The sequence below is a fragment of the Diplotaxodon limnothrissa genome, linkage group LG4 (genome assembly GCF_057381915.1).
Source record: "Diplotaxodon limnothrissa isolate DT_005_m linkage group LG4, D_limnothrissa_male_GT1.1, whole genome shotgun sequence".
In the NCBI taxonomy this organism is placed as follows: Eukaryota; Metazoa; Chordata; class Actinopteri; order Cichliformes; family Cichlidae; genus Diplotaxodon; species Diplotaxodon limnothrissa.
The window spans coordinates 9,331,827-9,346,113 of NC_140599.1; the positions used below are offsets into that span (position 1 = coordinate 9,331,827).

At 44.2% G+C, this 14,287-nt stretch overlaps 1 protein-coding gene across 1 annotated transcript in view; it reads left to right on the forward strand.

Annotated features, from left to right (window-relative positions):
- The first annotated feature begins 581 nt into the window (after nucleotides 1–581).
- The window catches only part of LOC146633250 (E3 ubiquitin-protein ligase SMURF2), a 55,576-nt gene continuing 41,870 nt past the window's right edge, over nucleotides 582–14,287 (forward strand). Inside the window, exon 1 of the mRNA XM_085351414.1 lies at nucleotides 582–1,052. Within this exon, the coding sequence (XP_085207540.1) occupies nucleotides 779–1,052 (274 nt within the window). The 5' untranslated portion in view covers nucleotides 582–778. The remainder of the gene's footprint in view (nucleotides 1,053–14,287) is intronic.

Sequence of the window (14,287 nt, forward strand, 5' to 3'; positions counted from 1 at the left end):
GAGAGGTCAAATGCAGTGCAACTTAAGAAAACACTAATAAATAGAAAAAGAGCTAAGGTATCCGTGTTAGTGCTGCGTGACATTGCAAATTTTGGTATTGATTCAATACCAAGTAAACACAGAGCCAGTATTACCGATACCAAAACTGATACTGATAATTTTAACCTATAAAGGCAGCTTATGTAGGGATAAATAGTGCCTCATAATTTATGAAATGAATCATCAATTTGCAAATGCTGAACACACTTTAATGACCGCAAAATCACTGTGATGTTTTACTTTCCACTATGATTAGTTGACAGCAAACAACAACAAAAAAAACTGTCAAAAGAATTTTCATATATTTTGACACCTGGAATGTAAATGTGCCCGTCTTTAAAACAATTTGGGCAACTTCAGACTGTAACTACGCCCATGTTAAATTAATAAAGGGATATAAACACAGGGAGCTGGGCTTGCCTGTGCCATCAAAGGCGGTCCTACTCATCACCAACCCTTGTTGGAGGGGGCTGTGTATATGATTCATAGTTATATGCCACATGTTGGAGAAATGCTTCACTCCCACAAAGCGTGTTGTCGTCACTGGTCAGCTCCCAGCAGCAGCCTCCTGAAGGGGGATCTACCCCGGAGGGCTCCGCAGTTCAACTCTCGACGAGCAGAGGAGGACTCTCACAGTCCGAGGAAGAGGTTCTCAATGAAGATGTGAAGATAAGCAGCGCCTCGGCTCCACCACCAGCTCGTTCACACGCTCCAGCAACGGCGGCCTCATTTCCAGTAAATGCAATTTGCAGCAGCCCTCCACTCGGGCTTTTCTTTTTCCTTTTCCTTAATTTTTCTCATTTGTGAGCGATCGCTATGGCAGTTCAGTCCACATCCGGGCCACAATGCTTTGACTCCATTATTGTCTAAAACTGGCGGAGAGGTTGATAAACCTTGTCATTTTTTACATTTAAATAGACATTTTTTTGGGACGCGCAGTGACGGCTGGGGTCGAGAGGAGATGTCTAACCAAGGAGTTCGGCGGAATGGCCCCGTGAAGCTGCGATTAACAGGTAGCCTGCAACGCTTTTAAATCCCCACGTATTCCCACACACACACCAGCTAGGAAGGCTCCGTGTATTTGCTGGCTGGGAACAGTTCACATGGGCTACGGAGTTGGCTCGCCGCCGGTGCTTTCTGCTCTCATTTGCACAGATTTGTTAGCAGCAACAGTGTATTTAAATTACTAGCTGACTTCACAGGGCTAAGGCAAGCAGGAAAAGCGAGGAAAACGCTTAATGAGGATATTGTTGCTCTTGGAAATAGTCTCAGCCTCGTGATTGTCGCCAGTAAAGCACCACCAGCCATAACAGTGGTACCCGGGTCGCTCAGCTCCAGTAATGAGCCGCCTTCCAGTTGTAGCTGGTTGACGCTTATCAAACCTTAGTGTGTATTAGTGTCTCACATTTATATTCCAGCTCGTAAAATTCCATTATTTTTAAACAAAGGGGAGCTTTACAAGTGTTGTGCTGTTCCGCTGACAGACGGGCTCGCACAAAAGTTGGCTAGCTGAACGTAGCATTCCCGGTTAGCTCTAATCAAGTCTTTATGACAGGACAAGCTTCGGCTGAGATGATAAGCAGCTCAGGTCACTGGAGTCTGAGCAGTGAGCGAGCAGTGCGCCAGAACCGACAAACGGCTGCCCCCCTTTGTTTTGGTGTCGTCGTTAAAGCAGGTTAAAGTTGTATCCGTGAACCCGTGGCCCCCTTTGTACCGCTACGTTATGATTCACTGGGAAACACTTGAATGTCACTTTGTTTGGAAGTAGCATGTAGCTGTGCTGGTCTGCTCGGACCTGTCGCTCTCCTCGGCATCAGCACACTCAGGAGGGGGGGAAATAAAAAGGTTTACACGAGAGCAGCTCACTGTTTTGACTGGAAGAGGGGGTCAGACGGCTGCCTCCTGGGTCTTTTTTTGTTTTGTTTTGATGTGCGTCCAAGGTCCGACCTGAATCCAATTAAAGGGCTGTTTGTTCCACCAGGAACTGCCGAGGGAAACATTTAAGTTGGTGATGTTTCTGATAGGAACAAGTGGAGATAAACAGGGGATCTCAGTGAGGTGAGTGGGATACATGCAGAGTGGCAGAAGACAGGAAAGCTTTCAGCAACAGTTTCACAATGACGCAAAAATTAGATACTGATCATCCATACAGTTGTATATGAGTGTGTATTTGAGAATGCGTTGCCTTCAAAACTGTTAGGATCCCAGTCCTTACTTTCTCTACAGTGATGTTCCTCTGAAGTAAGGCTGCTAACAGAAACTAGACACTGTTATTAACATATAAGCTCGACATGTACAGAGCCCTGCTTATATAGCAGAGCATCTGAGACCCAATGACTACAGCTGGCCTCTCCCATTCTCTACCGAGGATCTCCTAACTGTCCCTCGCTCTGATTTTAAAACCAGAGGTGATCTTGCTTTTTAGGTTTTGGCATCCAAGCTGTGGAACAGCCTTCCTCAGCCTGTCAGGTCAGCTGATTGTGTTATTGGTTTTAAAGCTGAAAACACATTAGCTTTCCCTTTCCCTTCGTTATACTTTGATGTGTGGATTTTACTTAAACTGTGAAGCACTTTGTAACTCTACTTTGCAAAATGAAGTTATGTCATTTTTTTTAGGTACACAACTTCAAATTAAAGTGGACCTTTAAAGTTAAAAGGGCTTGTTGCAGAGAGTATATGAACTGAGAAGCTATACAAGTTAAACAAGGATTATTTTGAACCCCGTGTCATGCAAAGCTACTCTAGTAGACTTGCAGGGTTGAGGAAAAATGCGACTTTGGAGATGAGCATAATAAAAGTCTCGGTTGTGAACTAGTTTGTCACTGCAGTCGTCTCCTGGTGGAATTCGAAGAATCTGAGTCCACTGTAGGGAAAAAATGGTGAGAGCAGGACATTGCAGCGCACCTCTCCTGTTTAAGCTCAGTTAAACTTGTGAAACACTCATCAAGAGTCAATATTAAGCTCCCTACTTATCAATCAGCAAGAGAAATAGAAACTACTACTTGCACACATGTATGTGTTTGGCTTTCAGGATCCTTGCATGCTTTGTTTTGTTTTTTCAGTAACACCAGCTATCCATGGAAAGTCCCCCCCCCCCAGACTTATGTAATCTGGTGCTATCTCATCCATATGGTCCGCTCTGTTCCTTCGCTCAGGCCGTCGCGATCCCTTGTTCTCCAGCTCGTGCAAAGCGGAGCTCAGAGGAAGTTCTCAGAATCAGAATCAGAATCAGAAAGGGGTTTATTGCCAAATGTTGAGCAGGTTTACAACATTAGGAAATTGCTGCGGTGCTTCAGTGCAAACATAGTGTCATAAATAGCACTTAAATAGTGTCATAAATAGCACTTAAATAGACATGAAAAAATAAAAGTAGGGATAAGAATTAAAAGTGCTACGTAGAAAGATATGTGCATGAGCTATACATGAGATATATACATGAGAATAAGAATTAAGAGTGCTACGTAGAAAGATATATCTGTAGGAAGGCAGACAGAGTCCTCACTTTCATATTTGAAGCTTCACTCCACGTTGTCATTATGTTTCTTTGTTTAGCCCTGCACAGCTCTGTGTACTAGGTCGGTACAGAAGAAGCAATGAGTTCAGAGAGTGTTGCTATGTCGTAGCTGCGTGTTGTCATCTCCAGTGGAGTTTTTTTTTTTTTTTTTTTTTGACATAGCTCTCTGATTAATTTCTTCCCCCGACAGGTTGTGAGCGATGAGTTGCTACATTTAAACAGGCCCAGAACTGTTTGCGTCGTAGGCTTCTCACCTCGCTGACAAGCCTCCTGTCCATTTAAAGCAGATGTTGCAGATGTTTGCCGGCTATTAAAGCAGGGGAAAAAAAATATCACAAGCAAGCTGCTAAAGCCCACACTTAGGCTCCTGAGGGCAGGTTTCCATTATAACCTGCAGCTGATGTCTGCTAAGTTATGTCATGAAACAAACACGGCTAATGGCGTAACATTACATCACATGCACCTAAGTGAAATTGCTGAGAAACGACTCGTCTTATCGTCCGATGCATCTTAAGCTCTGTCATGCACGCCTGGCTTCTGGCATAACTTGGGATGCTTTCCATCATCTGTGCCTGAATTTTTTAAACTTTGCAGAAAAGAGAGCACGTCATTTGTACCCTCAGCAAATATAGAACCACAAGCTCGCCTGTCATAGAAGTAAAATCAGACACATAAAATAGATGGTTAATAATCAGGCACAGTTGGAGCGATGTCCTCATGAAAAATGCTTCTATCTGGAAAGATGTGCACCAGAATAATAAAACTGACCGATGTTTAATTTAATTTTTTTTTTTGTCTCTTCTGGTTAGGTCCTTTACGGGTTATTGCTGTTGTGTCTCAGCTCTGAGTTTACATGTGACTTGTTAAGCATATGGTTTGCTCATCTGAATTCTTTGGCGCGGCGTGAACCGCCGAAGAGAGCTATCTCAGTGGGATTCCCTGCAATTCTCCATTCGCGTTCCCACCTCTTCCTCTCTGAGTCACTCCTGTTCTTTCCGACTGTAAGCCTCTTCCCTCTCAGACCAGGGTCCAAAGCATATTTCACTCCCACCCTCTCTAACCGAGCTTCCTCATCACTCTCCGATCGTCCTTCTGTCTGATGCACTTTGTGTTTAGTTTATTTCTTTCTTTTTTTTCTGTTTTAAATAACCACACATGAGAGTTTGACAGTGCTGTTATTTTTCATGAAGTGGTTTGCAATATACCAATGAATGAACATGCAGAAAAAAACACACTTATTTGAAAGCTGCAACAAAGGCCCAGTGTGGGTTGGAGTGAAAGACTTGGGTCTTTTTTAAATTGCAAGTCCTCGCTTTTCAGTGCAGCTCATCGCCTCCAGATGAGGGTCTTTTGGATGCTGCTTAACTGCAGAAGAACCCCCCCCCCCCCCCCCCCCCACACACACACACACACACAGCTGGGCACCAATGAGGCTGTGGAGGCACACAGGACCTGATCATCAAAAATGTTTTAATGTGGTCTGAGCTGGCTGCTCGGTGCATTCATGTGGCCTCAGTCAGAGCCATTTTTACAGAGTGGCTGTATGGAAGTGATTTGGGTGCATCTGGGTGTTCAGACAGGATACACTGTAAATACACAGTGATTAGCTGCATGTGGTGAAATGTCGACTCTGCTCGGCCCATCGCGGTCATGCATCTTGAGCAAACATTTCCACATTTTTACTTTTTGTTTTGTTTTTTTCTAAGCTTTTGACAGGTTGTAAAAGAAAACAAAAGAATAGCTGAAAAAGACCAGGGAGGAGTGGGAGAGGTGGAGAAAATAAAACAACAAGGGTGGAGGAATGCAACGAGCAATTATGGCACATCATTTGTAAACACCCCCCCCCCCCTCCCCCCTCCGCTGTGAGCCTCCCATAATTTTTAAATTGTCCCATCAATTAATTGACTGGCTGAAGTTGGCTTTCCTGTTGGTTCAGCTGCTCCTCGATGAGGACAAAGCCTTCTTGCGGTTGCTTTAGCCCTCAACTGCTGCCAGCAACGGCCCAGAGGAGACCAGATGTAGCAGGCGGGAGAGAAGAGTGGGCAGCTTTGTAGAGAGGACGTGCTCCCCAGACTCGAACACTTGTCCAAACGTCACCCCCGACAGGTGGGGAGCAGAGCAGTCTAGATCCCCTTATGATAATAAGTAAAGTGAAGAACCGCAGTCGTATTACTTAGCGGGACTTCAGGCGTCTAGTGTGTTGCTTGTGTCACTGGGTGCCTCGCAGATGTATGTGCTCGCTGAATTATAACAGTGTGTATGGGTTTGATTAGTGGGCAGCGTGTGTGGTTTGGGGAGATTAACTCTTCCTGCTGAGCAGAGCTTCAACACCTCATATTGGTTGCTTTGTGATATTAATATTCGAACAAACAGTATTTTCCTGTATCCACACACTCTGTTTTATTTGGTGTCTGAAAGAATAGGGAAAATCAGCCGCGGTGTTCCCTGTTTGTACTCAAGTTTTCGACAGCAGAGATCCTCAGCCGGGGTGGCCTGTATCCGAAGGGGATTAGTTCTAGAGATACCAGTAGGGTACAGAGCTCATAGTCCTTTGAGAAGCAAAGCAGACCACTCATGATCCATCCTGGTAGCTTATCTACAGCTGTTATTTGGGGAGTAACTTTTTTTTTACATTTCGATCCAGATGTTGAAGCTGTGCGACAGATATTTGGGAATTTCAGTGCGGCCGTTTGAGCTCTTGTTGGCAGAGTTGGGACCACAACTGAGACAATTCAGGTCCCCGAGATGCTCAAGTCTGACACGCAGGCCCTCTGTGTGCCTCAGACTTCCTGTATTGGAGGTTGCAGGCCTTTATGCCTTTTATTTGACAGCAGCACTAGTGGCCAGGACAGTGGAGTTATCAAAGGCAGAATCAAACCAGTGTTGACCCAGACAAAAATCTAGATGAATAAATGGGACTAAAGGCCAAATCGGAGGGGGAAAAATGCACTGCTTTTCTCAAGCTTGTGTGGTTGCCTCACATGTAGGTTGTGCCGCCTCATCTTCTGACCCATTTAAACACTAAACACACACACAGATGTACATCTTTTGCACTGTGTGTCAATTGGCCCTCCAGGTAGAGAAGGATGATCATGTCTGCTGTTATCTTGAGACAGGGACGACCTCCATACCTATGTTTTATGTAGTGTATGTGCTCGAAGCCACGGTTAATTACAGTTTTTAAAGAATTTAGATTAGCAGGGTATATTCAGGGTCCGGGATGAGTCAGATCAGGATCGCTACACTCCAGGATCGCACTAGTGGTGTGGCTTCTGTGGGCCTGACAGGGAAAAAAAAAGAGTGCACAGAGTGAGACCATCTCTTTGGCCTTTGGAAAAATGCTAATCCTTCAGGGTGGTTTGGGGAAGACCTTCAAAGGCCTGCTCTCTTAACCTGGCTGTGGTGGTTAATGGGCTTGAATTGGATTAGTAGTGCGTGTGAGGGAGGGACGTTCCAGTGAAAACTAAACAGATTCTCGCCCGCAGGCACTTCTCCTATCATCCCCTGCATAGCTGTTATACATGCTGTCGGTCCCAAAAGCCCAACCCTCCCAACCCCAGCTCCATTTCTTGCCTACTTCCCAAACTGGTTCTCCCTTTGAAGTTAGAAACTCCACTTGAGGGTATTTTTTCCATTAGAGAGTTGCATGCATAACCGATATCAGTCCAGAACCCTGTTTGACTTTAGATGCCCTTGCATGTCTAAAAGAAGTGTATACTGAAGAACAGTATCCATCAGACATTGTGATTATATCTTATTTTACTGACAATTTGAGGGTAACTTGGGTCAGAATCACCCATGTGTGCATGAAGCTCGAGTTGTCTTTCACCTGATGGTCAGGATGTCTGCGATTATTTATTTATTTATTTTTATCACTCAGCAGCGTGCCCAGGTGAGATCACTCAGCACGTTTGCACAAAGTCTCATTAGCACTGATAAACATCGACGCATGCATGTAACCTGAGATTAATTCTTCAACGTGCTAGGTTGACTTTAAACTCTGATGGACAGGGGTTGACAAGATTATCTGTGTAACTCTGACTAACTTTAAGCAGATGGGGTGCTCTCTAGTCTCCCAGTGTTACCAGCTGTTGGTGGTGGTGGTGGTGTTGGTGCTAAAGCCACAAGACGCCAACAGCTGACTGGAAATGTCTGTTCATGCCTTAGCCTGACGTTTGAGCCCCCTTGAGTGCTCTTAGGAGACAGGATCAGAAGAGAGATGTTTATATTCACACCAGATCACATTTCCAATGGCATCTCCTCTGAAGCTGAGAAAATACACCACTGGATTCCTGTGCAGTAAAAAAATCTGACCGCATACGCACAGACAAGTAACTATGATATTTTAGCAGTGGCGCTTGCCTCAGAGTTAGAAAAATCCTAAATATGTGCAGAGGCTCGTAGTTACTCACTATTCCCGGTCTACTCTCGAATGACTGTCTGGTTGATAAGCGTTGCGGTTTCCTTCGCAGGAAGTCACTTAAGATATCAAACTCAAGATCCAGCCAAAACTGGGAGTGCCTGATGAGTCAGCGCTCGGGCAGATGCTACAGACACTGAACTCACTCATGTTTACAGATGTAGTCTGATATCTGCTTATAACCCATATTATTACAGGCAAAGTGTTTGATGTACAAATGGCTTAAGACTAAAAGCGTTTTTTTTAAAAGACCAATACAGCAGGAGACTTGTGCACTAATTGTGTAGGCATACTTAGTTAAAGATAAACACGTCTAAGCTTGTCTTTGAAATGTCTGCATACCTATACACTTTAGTAAGTATTGGAAAAATGGGTTAAACTATATGGAATGTGCATTTGATGCCTTGAGCTAGGCGCTTTTCTAAACATGAAACAGGAAATCATCAAGTCATCAGGGCCCTGCAGTGCGTGCCTACTCATTATTTAGTCAGCACAGTTTCTTTCATCTACTGACCAAACAGGACTCCGTTTAAATTGTTCTCTCTGTAGCCACATTGGGTTGTAAAATCTCTGCCACTGTTGCCACACGGTTGTTGTTTTTGAATTATTCCAGGCCTGTATTGACCGCCACTGGTATTGCGGGTGTATAGTGCTGTTAACCCCCTCATCTGCGCTGGGTCTAATAGTTTTTTCTGGTTGATATCCAACTTCAGATTCTAGTGATGTAACCAGCCACCAACGGTGCTGCTTTTTTCCTCTCAACCAAAATATTTCTTTTTGCAGAGCAGTCCAATGCAGAAAAACGATTATCAGCAACAGGCTTGCAGAGTTTCCTGCACACAGACTTTATTTTATTGTAGGCAGCAAAGTATATTTGGTGACTCATCTTAGCAATTTTTCCAACTGTCTGAGAGAGCAATTCTATCTGCACTCGGTTTACCGGTGGATGATCCCCCCCCCCCCCCCCCCCCCCGGTCTTATTTTAAAAGTTCAGCTAGCCCTGGCCTCTCCATCTCGTATTTCTGCTGTCTGTCCAGAGAGCTTCTCATCCCACGGTCAGACACGGTTCAACTCCACCATCTTGCACCGCAGCTGGTGATTGTACTTTGGCTCTTAAAATCCTGAACCTGCAGCCAGTGGAGAGCTGTATGCACGAAGCTCACCGAGGTTTCAGAGCGGAGCAGGGACTTCCTTGGCCAGCTGCAGTCCAAGGTGATGGCGTCTCTCTGCAGGATGAGACAGACTGTGCCTTATGCTGTTTCATTATTCATTTACAAGCTTTCAAATTCTACTTTAGATATTTTATTTTGGCTGCTGTAATACAGGGATTTCTCAACTTTTGAGCTAAAGCATATCGTCTCATATTTAACAAAAAACAGGAGCATCTTAAACAAGTATTACTTAATAATTTAGAAAAGCACGGGTGTGCCTCGTTCCTCGCACACATGGATGCCCTCACAAATGGTTTCAGCATGGCTAAATTTGGGTCAGACATGATGACGCATGTCCTGTTGACACTTGTCAGGCACTTTAAACGCGACTCGCAGCACATTGTAAAAGCCGTTTATTGCATGCACCTGCACACAGCGGCATTCGGCTCTAGTTAATGCTGACAATTACTGTTAATGAACATGTGACGTCACAGCGTTAGTCGGACATTGCTGGCGTGCAGCGGAGCGCTTTCATCTACGATGACCGTGCTGTTATTGTCCCGAGATCCACCCAGTGCAACGCATCCATTGGCGAAGTGCAGAAGGGAAAATATGGCATGGTGGTAATGATGTAACGGTGCTCCCAGACGAAGCTGTGAAGTCATTCTTAGAAACTAAAAGTCCCCGGGAAATTTTGGAGGGAGCACGCGGTGGTCCTCAACTTCTGTTAAACAAGTTGGTACTAAGCACCCCTCCACTGCAGCTTGATCCAAGCCTCTCCTCTGCTCTCCTCCATTACATCAGAGTGGGCAAAGGAGCCAAGAAGCTAGAAGAGCCACGCAGCCACTCAAAACAGCTCAGGTCCAAGCCAACAGTGGTGCAAGCTTGCAGAAGCCCGAGCGGTGCCTCTGCTCTGCTCCGCTCACTGTTTTGACTTCTCACTTAGTAGTGATGGTACTGTGGAAGACTTTACTCGTCTGGATGGCTCTCTGTCAGGCACATTGTAGCACACAGAGTGGAAAGAGAGAGTGATGTACTGCGCAGGGGAAGCAGGAATGCCACAGTGCCATTGTGGCATGGTTTCCCACTATTTGGGAGCTGAAAATAGGAGGGCCGGACTCCTCTGTTATGCAATTGCAGCGGACTGTATCACGGAGGGAAAAGGTGACGTGAGGCGGATGAAATGCTCTCACATTAAGAATGCTGCCAGCCTCTTTCCTCTCACGTGTGGATGTGTGTGGCAAGTTTTCCCCATGTCATACAACAGGTTTTTTGCAAAGGCAGCTGACCTGTTTGATAATCTCCCTTTCTGTGCATCTTTGTATCGGCATCTTCTCTTTGTTTAAAGACTAGTTTGGTCAAAAGGTAATCTTAGTTCAACGTCACGAGGTCCTATTGTGTGTTTTCAAGCATTTAAAGAGTCATTTTTTAGGATTTTGTATCACAGTTAAAAAGCTGTTTTTTGTTTCCGGGACTGGGAGCCCTTATATAAGAGGAAAATTTAGGGCTTAACGTCACTTCACAATGTGGACACACTTTCTTACACTATATAGCTGCAATAATCATTTGTTACACCCTAAAAGCCATGTGATAGTTTTCGCGGCTGCGAGTGTGCTAGAGTCCACTTGTATCCAAGTGATACAAATTTTTGTTATCAGATGGTGAGCTCAAGGCTCCTTGTGGATGTCTGCACCCCTGCCAATGTTTTGCTACCGTACTACAAGCAACAACTACACATGCTCCCGTCAGCCCAGATCCCAGCGGGCTTCAAAGAGCTATAACAGGAGCGACTACTCTTTCTCCATGGTGTCTGCAGCTGTCCATGTCCACTACAAAGTTTAATCCCCATCTGAGGAGTGTGAGGCATCACAATCATATCAGTTGCTGCTGGCCCTAAGATAACATGGGAGGGAGGCGTGGGCACAATATACTTGCTTTATTGGTGTAAATAGTCCCTGCTTGTGTGCACTTTTTAATGGTCCTCTGCAATTTCCTGATTTATGGCAACTTATTTTGCTGACTGCTCAGATTGCTGTTCTAACTTTTATTTTCTTTCTTAATGCATGGCGTGTTTCCCAAGGTGAATTTCCCCAAATGTCTTCTGTTAAACAATCCAAGCCCCTAAATATTAGTTTACTACAATAATGGACAAAAAACAGAAACTTGAACTGGATTCTGTGGTATTGTCTTCTTTTAAAGCTCCCGTGTTTAAAATCTCCCCACTAGATGTCAGTAGATTGCAGATTGCAGTCAACTGAATTTAGTTTTCTTGTACCTCCCAATGCAAGTGCATATTCCTTGCTACAGTGGCAGCTGTAGGACAGACAGTTCTGGCTACCGTTCATCTGTAGTGAGTTTAGGCAGTCAGTCCGCTGTTTACCTTAGCTGGAGGTTATTTGCTCTGGAGGAGGGTGTAAAACTGTGAAAGGAGTCTGTCATCAGACAGTAGTGAGCTTCACTGAGTCATCGATTTGTATCAGAGATACTGAGGTGAGTTGTTGAGGATATCCTGAACTTTTGTCTCAGTAAGTGCTGCTGATTTTGCTGTTGTTGGCGAATAAACTTTCCTCCTTAGCTCACTCAGCCTAACATTAGCTAGTGTTGAAGTACGCCGACTTCACGGATTCTTTTTGATGGTAGCGATCAGGCCGAGACTCTTACTTCCAAAACCAGATGTATTTATTTGCGCTTTACAATAAAATACGGATGCATCCGGAGACCTAGCTAACTAGCCTGCTTCCGCTACGTTTAGCGAGGTCTGGCTCACAACCGGAAGTCAACACAATCTTATGGGTTCGGTGTCCCACCCATTGTACCACCCCCTTCAACTGTCCTGCCTCTGGTCTACCCCACCTCAGCACTATAAATAAAATCCTCTAAGTTTAAACCTAGCTCTGTAATCCTCTATACCTACAATGAAAAAATATACCATCATGTCCCACAAGCATCCCTGTTGTTATCAGCTGCCCGGAGATGGTACGGTATCATGTCTAACCTGCTGACAATAAGTAACTGTGACAATACATGCATGTTTTCGTGTCTTTAAAGCCTTGACTTTAATTCAGGAGATGAGGCTTGAGGTGAGGTTTTATCTAGATGTCTCTTTGTCTCCTGTCCTTCATATTTTCACTTCTTTGGTAAAGGGGACTTTACATATCATTAATCACAGGCATGATCCTTCATGTCTTGAATCTAAAAGTGTAGACACAAATTGATATTAATTAATATACTAGTTTTGTATTCATCTACCTTCGGCGTACCACGTATGTAACCCCTCTCTAGTCACATAGATAAAGTGTGGTTAGATGGAACAGTGATGTCGAATTCAAAATGGCGGTGCAACATGTTGACTTCCACAAATTGGCGCCTGCTTTTAAACAGGAGTAGTCTGTTATTCCAGTTACTGTGATTGTTGCTGTGAGACATAAACATTAATACAGTCACTTCCTTTGCTCATTAAATCTCAAATGTCACCAAAGAACTATTGGTGAGAGCAGCCAGCGCTTAAAATAAAACCAAAGCTTATCTTCCCACCTAATGACTCACCTCGACTGGTTGCCCAAACATTAACAATATCATATAATCACTGGAATTTAATACATCCTTTTCTAACGCCACCTGGAAGAACAGGTCTTCGCTTCCTCTGAGCGTCTCAAAACATTTCACGAGCGCTCTCATTACTTTTCCAGCATGTGCTGAGTGTGATGTATGATGATATATGGCTTCTCATAGTCACGGCCTTTTATCCTTTTTATGAAAAGAAGCTCTGGGGGGATTTTATGTCTTCTGTGGTTTTTCTTCCCTCTAATTCCATCACTTTTTTTATGCTTCTGGTCACACTGATTTGGGTGCAGCAGATGTCCCCAGTCATCCTTTCCTCCTGCAACAGGAGTCCAGGGAATCTTGAGTTTTCTATCTTTGTTTGTGCCATATACAGTGGATGTCACAGGGAGTTTCTTTAGTGCGTCTCACTGCTGCTCATTTGTTGACATCGGTCTTTTCCCACCATGCTCAAGACACGTGCAACTTGAAAGTTTACCTTTTCTGTTTTTCTCTCCGTTTAAAATGATTCATGGGGATATTATGTTGTTCTTTTTCCTTTCTAATTTTCAAAACCCTTGAAATTGCAGGTCTGTTTGGAGGTTTTTAAAGAGATTTTCCTGGCAGCTAGCTGTTCCATGATCACTCTGCTACCAGTGACTTTAATATCTGTATAATGTGACCAGAAGTCTTATCAGATTTGCATATTACATAAGTGGATTTACTAAGATGTAAAAACCTGCCAGAGCAAAGTTATTTCCCAGTACCTACAAGCCAGTTTGTCTCAACCACATTTCCATAGTTAGTCTGTACCCCATGTAGAGTTGGACGGAGCTCCTGAAATTCTACCCAGCTTCCTCATTCTACTCTGCCTGACTGCAGTTTAAGGGCTAACGTTTAAGTGGTGGAGCCAGGTCTTTAAAAAGTAACCCACTTTGTTATAAACAGGGAAGCAGTGAACGAGCTCGGTAAATAGGTGGTGCGGTTGCCTCTGTGGCAAACATACTGCCCTTTAAAGCAGGGTCTTAAAGCAGGCCTTCTTTTCTCTTTTTTAAAATTTTGCATCAGCCTGAGAGATAATTAGACTCTTCAATGTTTCATCCATCATATTTATACTATGGAAAAGATGAGGAATGAAATGGATTTTTGTACATTTTTAGCATATTGACTGGAATTCTCAGTTTCCCAGGCGACTATGAACCTGTCAAGGAATCTAGTGCCGGTTAAATCCTATTATGCTGTTCCTTGAGACATCTGCCATGTTGGACGTGATGTAAACACGGGTTTCTGGCTCTCACCAGGTGAAATCGGTTGCAAAGAAACTGAACCACAAACCTCCTGGTGTTTTGGTTTTTTTTCCTCCTCATGCTGGTCTGCAAAAACACGCCAACTACTAGCTGAGCGGTACAGAATCTTGAGAAGTGGGACAAACTTGAATTGGAAACGGTTTGCCTTCAAAGTAAAAGATGTTCCTCAGAGCTGCAGCTAACATGTGCACGGTTTTTGCAACATGTTGGGGAATGTACATTTTTCCTAAACGACAGGCGGGTCCCCGAGGGGAAAAAGGTCACCGAATAGTCTGTAGGCCTGTATGGGTGGGGCTTTAGCGATTATTTTCCCTGA